General features: G+C 42.9%; 1 protein-coding gene across 4 annotated transcripts; it reads right to left on the minus strand.

The window, feature by feature from the left end:
* Nucleotides 1-8,345: 8,345 nt before the first annotated feature.
* On the minus strand, nt 8,346-9,909 carry LOC147664880 (uncharacterized). Of its 4 annotated transcripts, XM_086949929.1 has the most exons (3): nt 9,428-9,909; nt 8,771-9,259; nt 8,346-8,707 (listed from the first exon to the last, which is right to left on the minus strand). In XM_086949929.1, exons 1-3 carry the CDS (start codon nt 9,907-9,909, stop codon nt 8,512-8,514), a joined length of 1,167 nt encoding a protein of 388 aa, XP_086806055.1. In that variant the 3' UTR covers nt 8,346-8,511. The 4 variants fall into 4 exon arrangements, with proteins under 4 accessions (XP_086806055.1, XP_086806057.1, XP_086806054.1 ...); XM_086949931.1 differs by having other exon boundaries at nt 8,346-9,050; nt 9,303-9,909; XM_086949928.1 differs by having other exon boundaries at nt 8,771-9,909.
* Between the last annotated feature and the right edge of the window lie 6,598 nt (nt 9,910-16,507).

Genomic DNA, 16,507 nt, shown 5'->3' on the forward strand with positions numbered 1-16,507 from the left:
AATACTATTCTTTGTGCCCCTTACTCCTATACGAGGTGAGGATCAGACTAGACACACTGTGCATGCCCCCGTAAGGTGGCAGTACCCTTACTGTACCTGTTGTGGTCCTGTGTTTTCAAATGCAGAGACCCCTTTCATTTTAGCATGAAAATATGTCTTATTAAACACACAACCAGTAATGAACTCTGAGTCCATCAAATGCGCACTTCTAGTCTATTCTTCGGTTCTCTAAATGTGCCATGAAGCCATGACGATCAAGCTTATGCAAAACACATTCAGTGACTGCTTAGTTTAGAGGTTATCCCAGGCCTGTCAGAAACACTGAATCTGACTGTTCCAATTCATAATTCTATTATAATTTTTATTTCAATCACTTGCTTTAGCCTTCTTTATTTTCGTAGAAGGTTTGAGGTCCTAAAACACGAGCAGCGCTGGTTCCATTTTAGCCTCAGTTTCCATTTGCGTTCGCCCGGCTGAGCTGAAGTTCACAGTCAGCATCTTGTGGTCTTTCACAGAACTTATGAAAGTGGTCCCCATGTCTAACCACCCTTGAGCCTGAATTGTTAGCCTATCGGATGCCACAAATCCAGTCCATCCTCTCAATATCTACAGCTCAAGGTTTTAGAAGTTGACACTTGTAAAGTAAACACGAGCTAAAGAGGACGCAAATGCTCAGGGGCTTTTTACATCAGCGACAAATTTTACATCCAACCAGTATAGTCCAGTTAGATCTAGAGTCTTAAGATCCCTGTTTGTTTCTGAAAACATAAAATAAAAATCAGTGATAAATACCTGCTATGAACCCCAGAACTGACCACTGATTCAGAGGGACACTTGCCCCGGGTCGCAGATCCAGATGGCCGGGCACCAGATTTCACCTTAAATGAAGAAGTGCGAGACAAGACTCCGCCGAGACTCAGGCTGCACTGAATGGCGCTGGGGCAATGTTTGCCTCTGAATAGATACAATGTCTTTGCCCTTGAAACAGCTGGCAAACTTTTCCAGACCAACAACAAACCCTGTTGTCCCAGGTCTGCTCACCACCACAGAACCTCAAGAGATAGGTAGGTTATTTATTGATTCTACTAGAACCAGCATAGCGCCTAGAGATAGCACAGTGAGGGTGTTTGCGCTATAAATTGTGATAATGATTTTACAGGTTTTCAATGCTCTGGAAATGCTTAGCTTCGTCTCATTTTTATCTTCTGTGATGTTACCATACAACATTGTGAGCACTGGGTTCAGAAATTTTAAAATAACTATTTTAAAATAAAAGACACAATATATACCCAGTTCTGATGTACCTTGAAAGTGTCCCTGAACACATGAGGGGACTGTTAATAACCCAGAGAGCGCGAGCCCCACACCTGCAGGAATGCTCAGTGGGTTGTGTGCAGACTGCTAAACTCAGTGGTGGGGCACCCAACTAATTCCTTCAACCTGTGGATTAGAAATCTAAACCCTGTAGACCTGGCCACTAGATCCCACGATCTGCAACATGGTCTTTACTCCTGTATGGGGTGAGGATCAGACTAGACCCAACTTGTGCCCCCACGTATGGTGGCACTATCGCTGCTGTGCCCTTCACTTCACTATAGGGTGAGGTTCAAAGTAAACACAGCTTGGAAGCCCCCGCCACACAAGGTTGCCCTTCCCTTCTTTTGTCCATAATTCTTGTTCGGCGTGAGGATCAGACTAGACACATCATTTGTCCCTTTTAAGTGACAGTACTACTTATAGCTCCTTTTACTCCACTATGCAGTGAGGATCAGACTAGATGCAACTTGTACTCCCTCTTAAGGTGGCGAAACCCTTCTTGTGCCCTTTACTCCTGTATGAAGTGAGGGTGAGACTAGCCCAACTTGGTCCCATCTTAAGGTGGCAATACTCTTGTGCCATTCACTCCTACACAGGAGTAGGCTCAGACTAGACACACCACGTGCCCCTCCCCAATGCTGAATTAGCTTCACAATGGAACTATCATGCCAGAAATCACTGTCGTTTGCGATGGCAAACAGTTGGAGAGGGGCTCTGGGAGTGGTGCAGAGAAATGGCCTTCAGTCCTGCCCTGTTTATCATACCCGGGCAAAGCTGTGATAGAGAATAGCTAAACACAGAGAGAAGGTACGCTCTGCGATCAATCTTAAGAAACTGTTATCATACTGGGGCAAAGCTGTGATAGAGAACAGCTCAACACAGAGGGAATGTGTGCTGTGCGATCCATCTTAAGAACCTCGATGCACAGGGTTTCTATGTGCTGCTTCTGCTAAGTTTTAGCACAGAGAATTTGGAAATCGCAAATGAAACAGTATGCACAACATAGCTCCCCGCCCCACATTGTAAGAGAGATGCGTTCTTCCCAAAGATGCGCAACAAACAGCCGTCACTGCATTAATAATGTCCAGATTAGACTACTGCAATAGTCTATGTCTCAAAATCCAGGAAGCATCTTTAAACAAACTTCAAATACTGCAGAACGCAGCAGCCAGACTCCTTACAGGCAGGCCAAAGTTCGACTCAATCTCAGCCAAAATTAAAAAACTTCAGTGGCTGCGGGTTAGGAAGCGCACTCAATTTAAGTCCCTCTGTCTGGTGTTTAAAGCCCTTCAGGGAACCAGACCAGAATTTTTAAAACAATAATTACGCTGGTATACGCCTCATAGAACACTGCGGTCTTCAGAGGCAAGACTCATAAATGTCCCGAGGGTAAAAAAAGCCACTTGGGGAGGAAGAAGCTTCACTGGGAATGTGGCCAGAGCATGGAATGCTCTGCCATTATATCTGCGAAGCATGACCAATCTTCTGGCCTTCAGGAAGGCACTGAAAACATGGCTGTTTACTAACTGATCTTGCCATCCTCTCCCACGCCTTTCAATCCTCTGTCAGCCTTCACACAGTGCCAGGACACCTCAGGGTATCAGTTGCGCTATACAAATACCAATAACATTACCATACTCACGTGTGAACACATTTCACCTTACATATATGTCTTATCAGTATACCATGACTAACGCTGCGAGGCATCAGAACTCTGTACATGGTCCAAGACCTACAGAGTCAACATGTGATTAGAGGGGAGATGGTTTCTAAGAGTGATAGAGGACTGTTAATGCGTCACAATGTGATATTCTATAAAGAGGTGCATTTTCAGCTCTTTTCTATCACAATTTGTAGCTCTGACAATTTCATATATGCCTGATATATTATTTCTATTACAGCTCCTTCTGCATTAAGAAGGCTCATCCTAGAACAGCAGAGGGGCAACACACATGCTGACAAATCGAGAATGAAGGGATTGTGACAAGGTCGATGACCACTAACAATATATCCTATGAAAAACCTCAAATCTTTAATTGATGGAGCGCAAAGAGTGATAGAAAGTGATAAACTGAGAAAAACGTAACCTGGAGAATTACTGGAAATTAACATGAATTGAAAACTAACAAAGAACTACATAACCACAGCTGTGTGACCTGGAAGTTGATTATTTCTCAATGTAGCCCTTGTTTGTGATTAACTTACAGTGCTCACGTTATCATCCGCACTAGAAGAGATGGGAGCCTTGGGTGTCTGGCGACAGAAGCTCATTTACATACAAAGGGGGTGATGCCTGTTCACAACGCACAACACAACTTGTTTACGTAAAATGCTTGTACACATCACAGTGTAAAGTGACTCAGGTAACAGTGCGACCGTTGTATGACATGAGTGGGCGGTCTTAGTTGTTGAGACATGAATGTCTGACGGGTGCATCTTTAGCTCTTTCAACTGTTCGAGAGAGGGTGGCAGTCTCAAATACTGGGGGCACATCTACCAACAGCTTCCCTCATAATCTTTACTTTTTGTATCTACAGTGGGTGCAGATGCCACCTAAGACAGTAACCGTTGTCAGGTAGGTGATCTGCTTCCTGGAATCAACCGGCTTTGCTTTTCCCTACTACGGTCGGCAAAGGTAAATGTGGCTTCCACTAAAATGACACTAGCTCGCTTTTGGTAACGTGGCTTGAGTAATAAGGCCACGCTCAAAGGTAAATCAAAACAGTGGATGTCACAAATTTCAATACAATGTAGAAAAAGAGACAAAGAAATTCAAAAAATTCAAACAAAGTTTAGAGAAACAGGAGTGTTTAATAATTACTCAGGAGTGAAAATTAAAACCAGGTCAGTAGTTTAAGGGTTATTAATGAGCAAAAAAAATTGTCCCAAAGGAAATAAAGGACTCATTTAGTTGTGTGTTCAAAATCACAAAAAAGGAAAATGAAGAAAAATAGCAGATCCACTGAACCAATCAGGAAGTCACATACAAAAAAGTAGGGGACCTCGCTAGCCATGCTCGAGGGGCACTGGTAAGTCCAATTTCTGGTGATGATCAACACTGGAATTTGATGCATTGTTTTGGCTCAATCAGTTCCAGAAGCTGACGAGATGCGCAGAAGTGTCATGAAGTGCAAAATTCCCACAGAGTAGAATTGGGTCATCAAGTTGAACCTGAATCCACGGCCATCAAAATGTGTGAAACTTCAAGCAGTTACAACAGCTGCGAAGTCTTCGGAGCTTCCAAGTTATAGAGATTGTCCAAGGTTGAGATAAGAGCTAAAGCATGGAACACGGTGTGAGACAAGCAGCGTACTGGAGCCCACGCTGGAGGTTCAAACATGAAACTTGTAACCACCAAGGTGTATCACAGCAGGTTCAAAGGTTGTTCAGCGATTCAAACCCATATCTCACTTATCAAAGTGGAAAGGATACCAATAAAGGCAGATCAGGGTGCAGGAATATCAGGGTTTGGGCTCTCGGTGCTTACACTGTAGCCGTACAGCGAAGGTGTTCATCGCATAAAAATTTATACAAAGGATAAGAACCAGAACCAGGTAAAAGCAAAGTACATTTCTGTGCTTATGTTGTGGTGAAACCAACAAAATTAGGTAAAAGGAAGAGAAGGGAAAATACAAAAGCAAATCACGATAACATGGTTAAGAACAAGGAGAAATTACCTGATCCTACTACGGTAATGATAAATTGCTGCTACAGGAGGCCCTCAGGAGGCCCAATGCAAATCCAGGAAAATTACTTCAAAGTATTCATTGCCGCTCCCCAGCCAAACAAACACACAGGACCATCGCATTTGCTCTAATAACAGCCCAAGTGCCCGCGTCTACTTTAGCGTTACCACAAAAAGGAAACACTCAGGTTGAGTTGGACACCACGAGCTTATTCACAAAGGTACCGTACACCTGTGAGTAATCTATACATACAAGGATGCTCCTAGAGTATCTTTGCTAGTTTTAGCTATTCACCATTACGATAAAGTTACTCAAAAGTGTGGACTTGCACATCTGCACACGCTTAAACAGAGGTGGAGTAAAATTTACAAATGTAACTTACTTCGGCCAAAGTGGAGCAATAGAAAGTGCAGCACCACGCATGGCCAACCACTGGTAATGCAAAGCCCTCCCATAGACAATAATGGAGAGAGAGACTTAAAAATCGAACCCATTAAAAAATAAAGATAAAATAAAATTATGTATTTTGCCTTTTAAAAATACACAAACCTTGGAATGAATGTAATAAATTTACATATATTTAAAATTAAATAGTTCATGATAATATGTTAATCTTTGAATTTTAAAAATATTGCAACTATTAAAAAATACTTTCAATTAATTCTATACATGATTTTTTAAGGATGTACCCCTCCGAATAGAGGTGAATAAGGCAAATCGGTAATTTGGAGTACATAGTAAGAAAATCAGATGATTTTAGCTAGTTGGGATTTTTGAAACAGATCTGTGAGAAAAACTTTTTTTTACGTTTAAAATCAATTAGATCTCTAAGTAAACTGAGAGTTTTTAATTTGTTCAATATTTAAAGTTTATATCATTTACATTTGTATTTAACATAAAAATATTTTTTACAAATATTCATTTTATTTTTTTTACACAGGGAAAACTCCACCTAAGTTGAATATATAGAATATATAGAAGATACATTTGTATTAAGGTTTAATTAAAGGTGTCCCACCGAAATTAACAATTATAATATGTAGTAATAATTTTTAAATGTATTGTATTGTAATTGCATCTATCTACAGGCATTTGCATCAAAGTAAATACCGGTTGCAAATGGGCAGATTCTCAGTATCTGCCCCTTTGCGATCAGTATTTTTGCATTTGGGATGCATCATCCCAAATGCAAAAATCGCAATTTAAGGAATCTCTAAATTGAAATTCCTTAAATTGCGATTGCATTTAAGGAATCCCAAATTGAGATTACTTAAATGCAATGCATGAAAGTAAAAAAAATAGCGAATTCGCTAATAGGAGTAGCAAATTACCATGAAGTTGAACTTCATGGTGATTTTCTAAAACTTTGAAAAAAGCACTTTTGTGCATTTTTCAAAGTTTCATGTTGTGCACATACATGCCCTTAGGGCAAGTGTGTATGCAACATATGTGCAGAGATCAATTTCAGGGGTGCAACAGGGTGTCATTTTGGCACCCTTGCACCTACTGGTACTCGCAAATTGCTCATGCAATCTCCAATTTATTCATATGGGCCTGTGGGCCCATAGGAATGAATGATTCAGCATTCCTTAATTGCTACTAGCAATTAAGGAATGTTTAGGAATCGCTATTTTAATAGCGCTTCCTACATGCTATTCCTAAATAGCGATTCCTTAAAAATCGCTAGTTAGGAATAGCAAAAGGCTACGTTGATGCATCTGCCAGGTAGTGCTTATTACCCCTCACGAGGCATCAAAGCGCTTTTTCAGAGAGTAGCACACTACTAAGGAACCCATCAAAGGATTAGTGGTGAATTGGAATAGTGAAAATTGAAATTAATTTGAGTGGGGGGCATGTTAGTCTGTTATTTGGATTGAAAATATAAAAATCTCTGCAACGTGGTGTCACCTGATTGCCTGAAATAACCTGAAATTTTATTTTGGGCATTAATTATAACATATGTAATTATACTTCACTAAAAATGATGTTATATTAGTGTTGCAATTCAACAAATGTTATGAAAACATTGTAAAATATTTTTTTCTTTTTAGATATTTTTTGCCTTGAATGACATTTGTTTAGATTTTTAATTAGTTTAAAATATTTCATTTAATGACGTTTTAATTTATGTCCGTACCTCCATTATTATTAATGGGAGTGTGTTGCAGTTCCAGTGGATGAGCATGTGTGATGTTGGACTCTGAGCTCGGGGACATTTACAACTGTTTTAGGTACATCATGGCTGTTGTGACTGTAGAGGTGTGGTTTGTAAATAGCAATGGGTTTACTCCTTTGTGGGTGAGTGCTTGTCCGTCCCTACACCCCTCCTTTCTCCTCCCTTAGCCCCTCCCCTTTAGTCATAAATATTTCCCATTTTACACCCACTCCCCTCTGTCCCTCTTGCATTTACTTCAAAAAGTATATAAACATGTGCGGAAACTCTGCAGTCGGGGCAGGCAACTCCACAAAGAAAAAGATAGGAGAGGCAGAACGACAGCACATACTTTGTGAATCGCATTTTCTTGTATTTTAATCGTCCTATAGTAGTTTATGAATAGGCCTGATTATCTGTGAGACTCTCTTGGGTGATTCTGATGAGATTGTAAAGCTTGTGAAACTGTCCTCAGCAGATGGGAAGCAGGTCCATTTGTAGCAAAAAGGACATGGAAAGAGGCAGCTGAAGTGGATCTTTGGAATACGAGGCCATGTCCCCTCGGAACCGAAGTCATTAGGACTATTTATGGTGGAGCCAAGAATGGTTTGCATATGGCTGGCCTTGTCTGTAGTGGTACAGAGACTAGAGAATGATGTGGCGGCATGGTGCTTAGATCAACTGGCAGTCATTCCATCACCTTTAGTTTTTCTCAATGATCAGCCGTAAGTGGCGCAGACATGAACAGATGTTGGTCCCATAGAGACCTATGACAAAGGGACTCCTGCTGCAGCCCTCTGGTGAGGCTCATTAAGGCTGGAAACAATTCGAGGTTACATGCATTCCTGACCCTTGGGGGCGTGGCCTCAAAGTTCAGTATTAAATGGACTTTGTGGGTCAGTCATTGCTTATAAACACTCAGGAAACAAAACACGCTGAATGGAATGAGGCCACAAATAGTTGCAAAAGAATGAGGTTAATTCAAGCATTTCCATCCCTCGCTGTGTGCTTTTCTCAGTAGACGGTTTGTTGGACAATCAATGGATTTATGTTTTTGTGGCTGCTTCATGTAAAGGTTTTGCGATGCTGAAAGCTCCTCCTCAGGGTTGACAGTGAGCACCTTTTATTCTCCCACATTGGCTCGCTTATGTAGAAAGGTTACATTTACAACTGAAGTTTTTGTCACATTGAGAGCACGGGTCATTTCTTTTCTCATTGTGCGTTCTCTCTTGTTGAATGAAATTGAATCTCCAGCAGACGCTTCCCAGGCATTCAGAACAATGACAAGGTTTTTTCCAGGTAAGTTCTCGCAGGTTGAGTGAGACCAGATTTCCGACTTTTTCAGCATTCAGAGAGCTAATCAGGTTTTTTCCCAGTGTGAGTTCCCTCATGGTGAGTGAAAGTTATTTTGTGACTGAAGCTTTTTTGGGTTTCAGAACACTGATACGGTTTGAGCCCAGTGTGGGTTCTCTCATGTACAGTAAGGCTGGATTTCTGCCTGAAGCTTTTACAGCATTCAGAGCACTGATATAGTTTATACCGAGTGTGGGTTCTTTCATGTGAAGTGAGATTGGATTTGCTTCTGAAGTTTTTACAGCATTCAGAGCACTGATACGGTTTGAGACCAGTATGGATTCTCTGATGTTGAGTTAAACTTAATTTGTAATAGAAACAGTTTTGGCATTCAGAACACTGATACGGTTTATACCCAGTGTGGGTTCTTTCATGTACAGAAAGGCTGGATTTATGACTGAAGCTTTTCCAGCATTCAGAGCACTGATAAGGTTTTTGTTCAGTGTGAGTTCGCTGATGTTGAATCAGACTGCCAAGAAAACTGAAGCTTTTTTGGCACGTGGAGCACTGATATGGTTTTTGTCCAGTGTGAGTTCTTTCATGTAAAGTGAGATTGGATTTGGTACTGAAGCTTTTACAGCATTCAGAGCACTGAAACGGTTTTTGTCCAGTGTGGGTTCTTTCATGTAAAGTGAGATTGGATTTGGTACTGAAGCTTTTACAGCATTCAGAGCACTGATAAGGTTTTTGTTCAGTGTGAGTTCGCTGATGTCGAATCAGACTGCCACGAAAACTGAAGCTTTTTTGGCACGTGGAGCACTGATATGATTTTTGTCCAGTGTGAGTTCTTTCATGTAAAGTGAGATTGGATTTGGTACTGAAGCTTTTACAGCATTCAGAGCACTGATACTGTTTTTGTCCAGTGTGGGTTCCTTCATGTAAAGTGAGACTGGATTTGCGAGTGAAACTTTTGCAGCATTCAGAGCACTGATAAGGTTTTTGTCCAGTGTGAGTTCTTTCATGTAAAGTGAGATTGGATTTGGTACTGAAGCTTTTACAGCATTCAGAGCACTCATACGGTTTTTGTCCAGTGTGAGTTCTTACATGTAAAGAAAGATTGGATTTGGTACTGAAGCTTTTACAGCATTCAGAGCACTGATACGGTTTTTGTCCAGTGTGAGTTCTTTCATGTAAAGTGAGATTGGATTTGGTACTGAAGCTTTTACAGCATTCAGAGCACTGATACGGTTTATGCCCAGTGTGGGTTTTTTCATGTACAGTAAGGTTGTATTTGCGAGTGAAGCCTTTCTGGCATTCTGGACACTGATAGGGTTTTCGTCCAGCGCTAGTTTTCTCATGTTTAGTGAGGTGGGATTGATGGCTAAAGCTATTCTCACAGTCATTGCTCTTATTCGAGTAGTTTGTTTCTCCAAGTTGGGTTTGTTCCTGGATACATGCCATCTTAAGACTGAATCTGATTTCGGATTGTGTACTTGTTTATGTTACAACTCAACATTAACTTCCTACCTCTAAAGGCACCGATCTAACTTGTCTTATAAACTTTCACTGAGGAGCCCCTTGTATTGATTAAGAGGCCTCTCATGGATTCATTTTCTCCAAGTTATGCCCGGGGGAATTCTATCAAGTTTAATTAGTCTCATTTAGTGATTCTGTTTTATCACATTTGATTTAGGAGTTTTAAAGGCACTGATAAGGTCTTTAGGCTTTAGTGTTTGACTGTTAGGTTTGTTTGTTCATACAAGTAATGACAGATGATTAGGGCATGCCAGGGTGGTTTATGAATTATCAATAGTGTAACACTGGCCTCTTTTATACTTTCTGTGCCAGTATATGCTTTTTCTGTTCAGTGGTTAAGACAGGTACATGATCCACTTTGGAAGTTACAGGACAATTTGAAACTACTCGGATCTACCCAAGAGACAGAGTTGGTGGGGGAAAATCTTCCTATATTGGAAATGATAATCCAGCATCTTTGCAGAAACAACATCTAAGAAAGAGCATTTACAATTTGTTTCTTTTAAACAATCTTTAATCTCCTCTGAATCACAGGAGACGGAGTCAAAAGCTTGCACTTGTAAATCGGGGATATTAGTCTTTTTGACAGTTCTGTCACATCACAACACATCTACGGATGCTAATCTGTTGGGGAGGGTTTAAGTCTCCTATGCATTTCTCATAAACCATGAAACAGAATGTACAACACTGAGTTTTCTCAAGTGCTCTGTGTGGGTATCAGTTGTGGCCAATGTTCTCCTTACTCTCAGTTACTGACACTTAGTAAACATTTATGATCATTTTCCTTTAGGGATTTGACAACTTTCACATTCACCAGTTTTTTCCGCTCCAACATCCTCACCATTCCTGGCACATAGAATGTGTTTCTTCTCTAGAGCTCGAGAATGTTTTTACTTTCCTTGAAATAATCCTTTTCTTGAGGTTTCACTGAATTTAAACCTTCTTTTATCTGTTCATGCTTCTGTCACCTGTAGAAATGGAGTCAAAAATTGTAAATGAACACAAAGAAAAAATATTTGTGACTTTATACTTTGCACAAAGAAAGCATTAACAAAAACAAGATAGGAAATCAGTTTGAGTTGCATTTCTGATAGTGGTGAAATAGTGTAGATCGGGAGCTTGGGATCACTGGAAATCAAGGATGTGAGAGCAAAAGAAGTAAATATTTAAGAAAGAAACACAGATTCTCAGAAGCAGCCACACTATCAAATTGCAATTTCTGTGGAAACGGCTGGGAACATAGTGAGATATTTGTCATTCTTGTAATAAATTACTAGATGTTATTTACTCCCCTGCCCACCTAGACTGTTAATCTAATCCTTTTTCGAGTGATCTAGGAAGGGACATTTTATTGAATAGCACAACAGCAAAGGAAACCAAAAAGGGTAAAAAAAAGAAAAACACAAAACAGAGGAAAGAGAAAAAAGGCTATCTTCCACTTTCACCACAGGGGTCAGGCGTAGGAAACTCCGCAGTAGGCCTGGGTGGTAAATTCCGCTTGTGGAATTTGCGGAATCTGGGTAATTTTGCGTTCTGCGGAGAACACGGAATTGCAAAAAAATTCTGCGATTCGACGGTTTTGAGTAATGTTTTGCTTGCTCGCGCTTTCAAAAAGCTTTTTTGCGAGATATTTCTCACTGAGCACGCAAACAGCATTCGCGAACAGGAAAAAAGCAACGCGAACGGGCGGAACAAGCAATTCCGTGTGTTTGCAGAACTTTTGCGTGCTCGCAGAGATTTTTTACCATTTCGCCAAGCTTTGTGTAGCGTGACTACTCAAATTCCTCCCACCTCTACTCTTCAGCAGATGCTTGTGAACCCGTAAGTTACTTCTAAATACAGTGCCCCCAAGGTCAACACCAGGTGCAGCTCCACCGGTCGCACCACCCTAAAGCAAGCCCCGTGTGCATGTGTGTCCACACACATGTACTGTGTCTTTTGCTTGTAGTAGACAGGACAAACAAGGGCAGGATGGGAGGACGCCAAGAGATGGAAGTCAGATCCAGAGAGAAAATACGCAGAAAGAACAGACAGAGGGAGGATGGTATCATGTGGTCTGGAAGAGGAGGCAGATGTGCCAATTGTTAAGGAACTGGTGGGTAAAACTGACCTAAAATGAACTGGACCTGCACTACACTCCCAACATCTACCAGGAGGAATGTGGATCCATCAGGTGATTATCAGAAGTTTGATAACAACAAGAATAGTGCACAGAGGGAGTCATATGTGGAAGCTGAAGATACAAAAAAAACAGAGATCAAGAAAGGGAATAGAGAAAGAAGAAACAGGGGAAAAGGAAATGTAGAGTTATAGGAATCCTTACCTGACAGTTATATTATATTTTGTTCTTCCGAGGGTGGCACCCACGCTGCACTGCCTGCTCATCCCAGAATACCTTGAAAGGAAGGAAAGAAATGGTTTTGCATCAGACGACAATCACACTTCATCCCATTTTACAAATAACCGTCCTGAACTTACAAAACAAAATAATCTCTTGTTCTCTGGAGGCCATTGTCAAACAACTCTGGTTATGAATACATATTTTTTTTTGGTTCAAGAGCCATGATCCCTTGCTGGAAAAGGTCTCTGTGAATATAGACTGCACCCACAGCCTCAGAGAACAAACCCTAACAACCCAGTCCACGTCTTCATAACCCCCATCTTAACATTTACAGACCATGAAACTTGCAAATTAAAACAATCTGGTTTGCAAAGGTACTTTAAAGTCCTTGTACATAATTCTGCCCACCGTTCATAAATCAGTGAACCAGACTCTTAGATTTAAACAAACCATGCTCTCTGGGCAACAGTAATTCAAGCTCAAGCTGATGCAGAGTTTGAATGCTGAGCAATGGAAGCAACAAAGCATCAACGTGTTGGTGCTTTTTATCGATAACTTATCTGAAGGGATGATGCGGGGGTCAGCATAAATAAATCCTTCACGAGACAAAACTTGGAACATTGAAATGTTGAGACCTCCATTGAAGCCAATGGAGCAGCAGCAGCCTATTCAACCTGATATAGGCCCGCTGCTCTCAACATTACAATGTCCTAATACACAGCCTCTGCCTCTCTGAAATATATGGTTTAGGCAGGAGAAGGCAGAAGATAGAGCCTGCAGCTGGGCACACAGGAGCCTCCCCCTTCCTCCTCTCGTAGCTCGTAGTGTCACTGGTATCTAAGAAGGAAGAGGGGGGGTTCTGCTCATCTCCTGCATCTCCCCGGCTCAACTGAATGATGAAAACAGTTTAGCCGAGCCCAGGCAGATCCAGGGTCTGACTTCAGCCTCCTTTCACAGCTATTGCTGTGACTGTTCAACATTTCACCCCTGTGGTCCTGCATGCGGCTGTTAACTGTTTCACATTCACAGCAACAACTGTGAAACAAAGGTTTCGGAGTACCGGAGGTGTTTCGACCCCCTCGGTCTCTGGGACACCTTTATTTTATTAATTACCACATTCTGCCCTCATGGGGCAAACAGTGTAATGACCTTATAGTCAGCCGTAGCAGGCAAAACTGCCCATTAAAGGACCGCTCCCTTGGTAAAGGCACTTGCATTTAGCTTTGGAGTTACAGCAAGCAGTAAGGTCATATTAAATATTTAAAGTAATGGTTACTTAGTCAGAGAAATAATCATCATAATATTTGCAGAAGGATCAGATACAGTTAACCTCTAAATTATATTAAAAGCCAGACTCAGATATAACTCTAGATGTAAAGTCAACAGACAGTGCTAAGAAATAAGAAACCATTTTTCTATAATATCAAATAGCAAACTGACATAGAATCTGCTTAGTTCAAAATCAAGGAAAAGTTCTTACGTACAAAATCAGTAAGAGGAGTGACATGTAGTCTGCATTTTGGAAAAGGGCAAAATAAAACAATTGCAACAAATATCCCAAAACAGTACATTTTATAAGTTTTTAGACAGAGAGAACACATTATTGACATGGTTCATGATGAGGTAAAAATGACAACAACTAATGAATGTTCATGAAAACATAGCACAACAAAATGTAATTTAATAAAACACACCTACAAAATGAATAATTAATTATGACTCTTCACCTTAAAGCAGGAGATTGGCATTGGATCTTGCATGTTCTACCATACAATACAGCAACATGGGACAACAATAGTATTAATTCTTCTCAGGTCCTTTACTATCCTCCTTTTTCTACCTGTTTATTAATTCCTGTGATAGTAGAGTTACATGGGCTCCATATCTCTTCTTTTAGAATGCCTTGCTTAAAAATGTTATCAATGACAGGTATATGCCCTCCTTTGCTTCACGTGTATGGTTGTACTGAGGAGTGTGTGGACACACTGCATTCGGTTTCACCGTGATTTAAGCTGGCTCTGCACTTTCAATCAATTCACATTTCTTTCCTGTAAAATTCCAAGCCTCTTGATTTACTGTACAATTTAAATCTGGATTTAAATACTCTTATGTAAAGCCTGGAAACAAATTAACTCTCGAGTTGCCGATTGTAATTTAGAGTCTTCACTTTGTGTTTGAATACCAACACCATCCGGTGTACAGTAAATTACACAAGTCAATTTACATGGTTATTCCCTAACAAGTTTCTGGCCATTCATCATTGACCCAATTTGTACGGGAACATTTGCTGACAGCTCATCAGTTGTTTATTAGAAATGCCTACAACTTGGACTCCTTTCCCAAGAGGGGTGGGTTGGGAGCTCCTGTCAGTCTGACTGTGGAATGGGTAGCACATTTAATGATTAAAAGTGATGCTGGGCGTGGCTTGGCGCCGGCTGTAATGGCTGCCTGATCCCGGAGCTCCGCCGGCCCGATCCCTCAGCCTCGATCCAGCCGTACATAATCCGCTGCTTCGCGCGGATGACCAGTGTCCCCAAGTTCCACTGACCCCGCCGCGCACAGGGGTCTGCCTCCGGCTCCTCTATGTCTCGCCGGCACCGAGATACGGCTCCTGCCAGAGAGGGCCGGGAGAGGCCCCGGAACGTGCCTGCATCGCGGCCGGCGTGCCGCGCAACGAGAGGCCCCGGCTTGAGGCCTAGTCTTGGTGGGGACGAACTTGGCCCTGCGGCGGGCGCCCAGCCTCTGCTTCACGGAGCGCGCTGGGGGGAGGCCGCATGGGCCGTGGAACTTCGGCCCAGAGCCGGTAAGACCCCTGGCTGGACACTCCTGCCACGTGAGGGGGCGGCTTTTAGGGAACTGCGGCTCCAGCTTGCGGCCAGTATACCAGTGGCCGACTTCACCCACTGGGGCGCGCCCGACATCCTCCACCTGGCGCCCTGTAAGGGCAGGAAATTTTGGGCCGAGGGGCCCCCGGTGAAGTGTCGGGGGACCTGAGAATGCGGCGCATGGGCCTGAGGAGGTACAGAGGCCTGGTGCGGCGCCAGAGATACTGTGTAAGTGGCGAGCTGGCCTCGGGGAGTGACTGGGACCCTGCGGAGCCCCGGCCCGATGATCGTGTTGCCTCTGCCGCGGCAGTGGTGGTTCCGCCTCTGCCTGTGGTCCACTGAGGTGCCGTATAGCTGGGTAGTATGGCCCCTGGTGTCCACGCCGATCGCCTCACACTGCCTGAACTTTGGGGCACTACCTAATACCACGGACCTATCCTATCCGCCCTGGTGATCCTCTCCTGACCATCGGCCCAGTTGGGGGGCTGGAAACTGGAGGGACGAGCACAGAGTGCTTCCATTTTACCAGCTATTTCATTGCGTGCCGGCGACCCACTGTGACGACAGAACACCGCCCCGGCCACGGGTCTGCTTCTCGACGCCAGCTTCAACATGAGGCCTAAGCAGGGTCCGCCCGCACAATCGAACAATCTCGATAAATACACAGTACAGAGGGGTACGCCGCGGACCGAGGTATCGGCGAGCGGCCAGCAGAGTCCAAAGAAACCATCGCTGGCCAGTATTATGACGGCTCTTCAGGCACTGGGCACCACCCTTGAAACTAAAATCGACAAGATGGCCATAGAGGTGAACCTTCTCCGGACTGACCTCAATAAAATGTCGGAAAAGACAAAGGCTAATGAGACCGACATTGCGGACCTGCGGGCGTCTACGAAGCATTTGGAAAAGAGAGTCAATGATTTGGTCCATCAACACCGTCAGATGACGATACGGCTGGGCGACCAGGAAGGGAGGGCCAGAAGAAGTAACGTACGCCTGGTTGGAGTTCCGGAGGACCTCCAGGGGCCCAGTGTGGAGCTGTTCGTTGAGGATTTAATCCTTAAGCACCTCAAGCCAAAACGTTTGTCTAAAATCTTTGCCGTCGAGCGCGCGCACCGGGCGCGCATCCCCAAACCTAACCCGGGAGCGCCACCGAGGACAATTATTGCTAAAATCCTCAACTACAGAGACAGAGACGCTGTCCTTCAGGCGGCCAGACAATTTGGGGATCTACTCTACGAGAACGCCGTAATTCGATTCTTTCCCGACTTCATCCTCCAGGTCCAGCGCAAGAGGAGGTCTTTTGGCGGGTGTGAAAGGGGCACTCCGAGAAAAAGGTATCAAATACATGATGTTC

This window comes from Lissotriton vulgaris, unplaced genomic scaffold (assembly GCF_964263255.1).
Source record: "Lissotriton vulgaris unplaced genomic scaffold, aLisVul1.2 SCAFFOLD_690, whole genome shotgun sequence".
NCBI lineage: Eukaryota > Metazoa > Chordata > Amphibia > Caudata > Salamandridae > Lissotriton > Lissotriton vulgaris.

What these genes read in the sequence shown, in the direction of transcription:
- LOC147664880 (XM_086949927.1), bottom strand. Translation starts at nt 9,909, where the DNA reads ATGGCATGTATCCAGGAACAAACCCAACTTGGAGAAACAAACTACTCG.